Below are 3,348 nucleotides of genomic sequence, written 5' to 3' on the forward strand. Positions count from 1 at the left end.
ACTTGTTGAAGATGGCAGAGCCACAAAATGAAGAGGGTCTGGGTCTCTGAATCACACTTGAAAAAAATGTATCCCATCAGGAACAACCTTACTGGGCTGTGATAAGAGTAAGAAATAACTTTTTTTGTGACAGCCACTAATTTTCCTTTTTCCTGTACCAGGGACTAGATTTACCTCTACTGACATACTACGATAAAGATAATATATGCTTGAATATAGATGATTTGGTGAAGTCAGAAAGTAAAAGGAAATAAAAACTCTGTTTTTCCACTCCCCAGAGTTAACCACTTTTAATATTTTAGGGTGTGTTCTTACTAACATTTTTTTCTATGCATTTATTTTTGCATAAAAACATTCATACGTCTTAGGTGGAAATATTATGAAGAGAGTTTTGGTGATAGAAAGTATTTCCCAATCTGGATCTCTAATTGCTCAGATTATTCAACATATGTTTTAAAAATGTAAACTCCAGGGCTTCCCTGGTGGCGCAGTGGTTGGGAGTCCGCCTGCTGATGCAGGGGACACGCGTCCGTGCCCCGGTCCGGGAAGATCCCACATGCCGCGGAGCGGCTGGGCCCGTGAGCCGTGGCCGCTGAGCCTGCGCGTCCGGAGCCTGTGCTCCGCAACGGGAGAGGCCACAACTGTGAGAGGCCCGCGTACAGGGGAAAAAAAAAAAAAAAAAAAAAAAGGAAACTCCATAGTTGATTAAAATCATTAGCAATAAAAATGAACTTGAAGAGATTTTTCTTATCTTACTGATATTCATACATGCTACGAAGCAAAGAATTGTCTGTTAGTTTCACCATTTCACGCTCAGCGAGTAACACAGTGACAGGCAAAAAGAGGCACTAAATAACTATCTGTTGAGTAAACTGACATATGAATGAATGGATGAATGAATGAATGAGCACAATTCTGCTTTAGTACAACAGGAAAAAAGTTGTTCATTAATCATCCTGGCAGTGTCTAAACTATGTAAATAACTTAACCATTTTAGATGGGTTGTATCAGTTGTTTTAAACATACATCAGAGATGCTAAGATATGCCCTTTGAAGGGTGGAAGGAAGAATATTGCTAATGAAAATATTTCTTCTTCCTTACCACACCATCCTTGGGCTGACCGTGGTGGACGTCTTGAGCGCAGTCGATCCACAGCCTGTGCGCCCCGCACCGCCTCCTGTGGAAGCTTGAGCCAGCTGTGTAGCTTTCTCCCTTTGTCTCATAACCACGTCCACCAATGAGAATGCTAATTCACCAGCTGCCCGCCTTAACAGATTCAAGAACAAGGGGAAAGACAGTCCAGGAATGAGGCGGCACCGAATAGAAGTTAATGTGGAGCTCAGGAAAGCTAAGAAGAGTGACCAGATGCTGAAAAGGAGAAATGTCAGCTCTTTTCCAGATGATGCTGCTTCTCCACTGCAGGAAAACCGCAACAACCAGGGCACTGTAAATTGGTCTGTTGATGACATTGTCAAAGGCACAAATAGCAACAATTTGCAAAGCCAGCTCCAAGGTACAAAAGCTGCTAGGAAACTGCTTTCCAGGGAGAAACAGCCCCCTATAGACAGCATAATCCGGGCTGGTTTGATTCCAAAATTTGCGTCCTTCTTGGGCAGAACTGATTGTAGTCCCATTCAGTTTGAATCTGCTTGGGTCCTCACTTACATTGCTTCCGGGACATCAGAACAGACCAAGGCTGTGGTAGATGGAGGTGCTATCCCAGCATTCATTTCTCTGTTGGCATCTCCCCACACTCACATCAGTGAACAAGCTGTATGGGCTCTAGGAAACATTGCAGGTGATGGCTCGGTTTTCCGAGACTTGGTTATCACGTACAGTGCAGTTGACCCGCTGTTGGCACTTTTGGCGGCTCCTGATTTGTCATCTTTAGCACGTGCTTATTTACATAATCTTACCTGGACACTTTCAAATCTTTGTCGCAACAAGAATCCTGCACCCCCGCCCCCTTAGATGCTGTTGAGCAAATTCTTCCTACTTTAGTTCGTCTCCTGCATCACGATGATCCAGAAGTTTTAGCTGATACCTGCTGGGCTATTTCCTACCTTACCGATGGTCCAAATGAACGGATTGAAATGGTTGTGAAAACGGGGGTTGTACCTCAACTGGTGAAGCTTTTAGGAGCTACTGAATTGCCAATTGTGACTCCCGCGCTAAGAGCCATAAGGAATATTGTCACTGGGACAGATGAACAGACTCAGGTTGTAATAGATGCAGGAGTACTTGCCATCTTTCCCAGCCTGTGAACAAACTCCAAAACTAACATTCAGAAGGAAGCTACGTGGACGATGTCAAACATCACGGCTGGCTGCCAGGACCAGATACAGCAAGTTGTACATCATGGATTAGTCCCGTTCCTTGTTGGCATTCTCTCTAAGGCCGACTTTAAGACACAAAAGGAAGCTGTATGGGCTGTGACCAACTACACAAGTGGTGGAACAGTTGAGCAGAATGTATACCTTGTTCATTGTGGCGTAATAGAACCATTGATGAACCTCCTAACTGCGAAAGACACCAAAATTATTCTGGTTACTCTGGACGCCATCTCAAATATCTTTCACGCTGCTGAGAAATTAGGGGAAACTGAGAAACTTAGTATAAGGATTGAAGAATGTGGAGGTTTGGACAAAACTGAAGCTCTACAAAACCATGAACATGAGTCTGTGTACAAAGCTTCATTAAAGTTGATTGAGAAGTGTTTCTCTGTGGAGGAAGAGGCAGATCAAAATGCCAGAAACTACCTCTGAAGGGTATACGTTCCAAGTTCAGGATGGCACTGCTGGGACCTTCAGCTTTTAGACTGTACATCTGAGGCATAAAGTTGTTTGTTGTGTACTGTGTCTGGTAGAAGTTTGTCTTACTGTTTCTCTACTAAGAACTCTTTACACATGGTTTGTTATTGTAGTACTTTTTACAAAGAAACTATACTTGAACAGTTCCAAACTGTACATACTGTATGAAGCTTCTCCTCTCAATGGGTTTCCTATTTCTATGTGGAATTTCATATCTTGCAGTGTCCTGTAAATAAAGATTAAACTCCAAAAAAAAAAAAAAATTCTTCTTCCGTAAGAAAAGAGTGGAAGTAGAAATAAAGAACAGCAGAATACAGGCCACATCCTTGCCCCAGGCTGTAGCATCCACCTGACAATATATCAATATAATTTAAATGGATCTTGAGTTTATAGGCTAAACAAGTCTTTTTATAACTTGAATTCTCCATTCTAGAATTCCTAATATGACTTCATTTCTCCATTAAGCAGCATGAATACTAAAGTAATTTTTTTTTAAAGGAAGGCCCTTTTAAATCTGAGGGATTTTTCTCTTTAAAG

The 3,348-nt window shown here is 42.1% G+C and overlaps 1 protein-coding gene across 1 annotated transcript; it reads left to right on the forward strand.

Moving 5' to 3' along the window:
* Positions 1-1,192: 1,192 nt before the first annotated feature.
* Positions 1,193-3,074, forward strand: LOC101285460 (importin subunit alpha-1-like; the record flags this gene model as incomplete). The annotated part of the gene is given in 3 exon segments (XM_033440243.2): positions 1,193-1,960; positions 1,963-2,747; positions 2,749-3,074. Coding segments are annotated over 3 exon segments (1,623 nt in total), but the record flags the coding sequence as incomplete, so codon positions are not given.
* Between the last annotated feature and the right edge of the window lie 274 nt (positions 3,075-3,348).

This window comes from Orcinus orca, chromosome 6 (assembly GCF_937001465.1).
Source record: "Orcinus orca chromosome 6, mOrcOrc1.1, whole genome shotgun sequence".
Classification (NCBI taxonomy): domain Eukaryota; kingdom Metazoa; phylum Chordata; class Mammalia; order Artiodactyla; family Delphinidae; genus Orcinus; species Orcinus orca.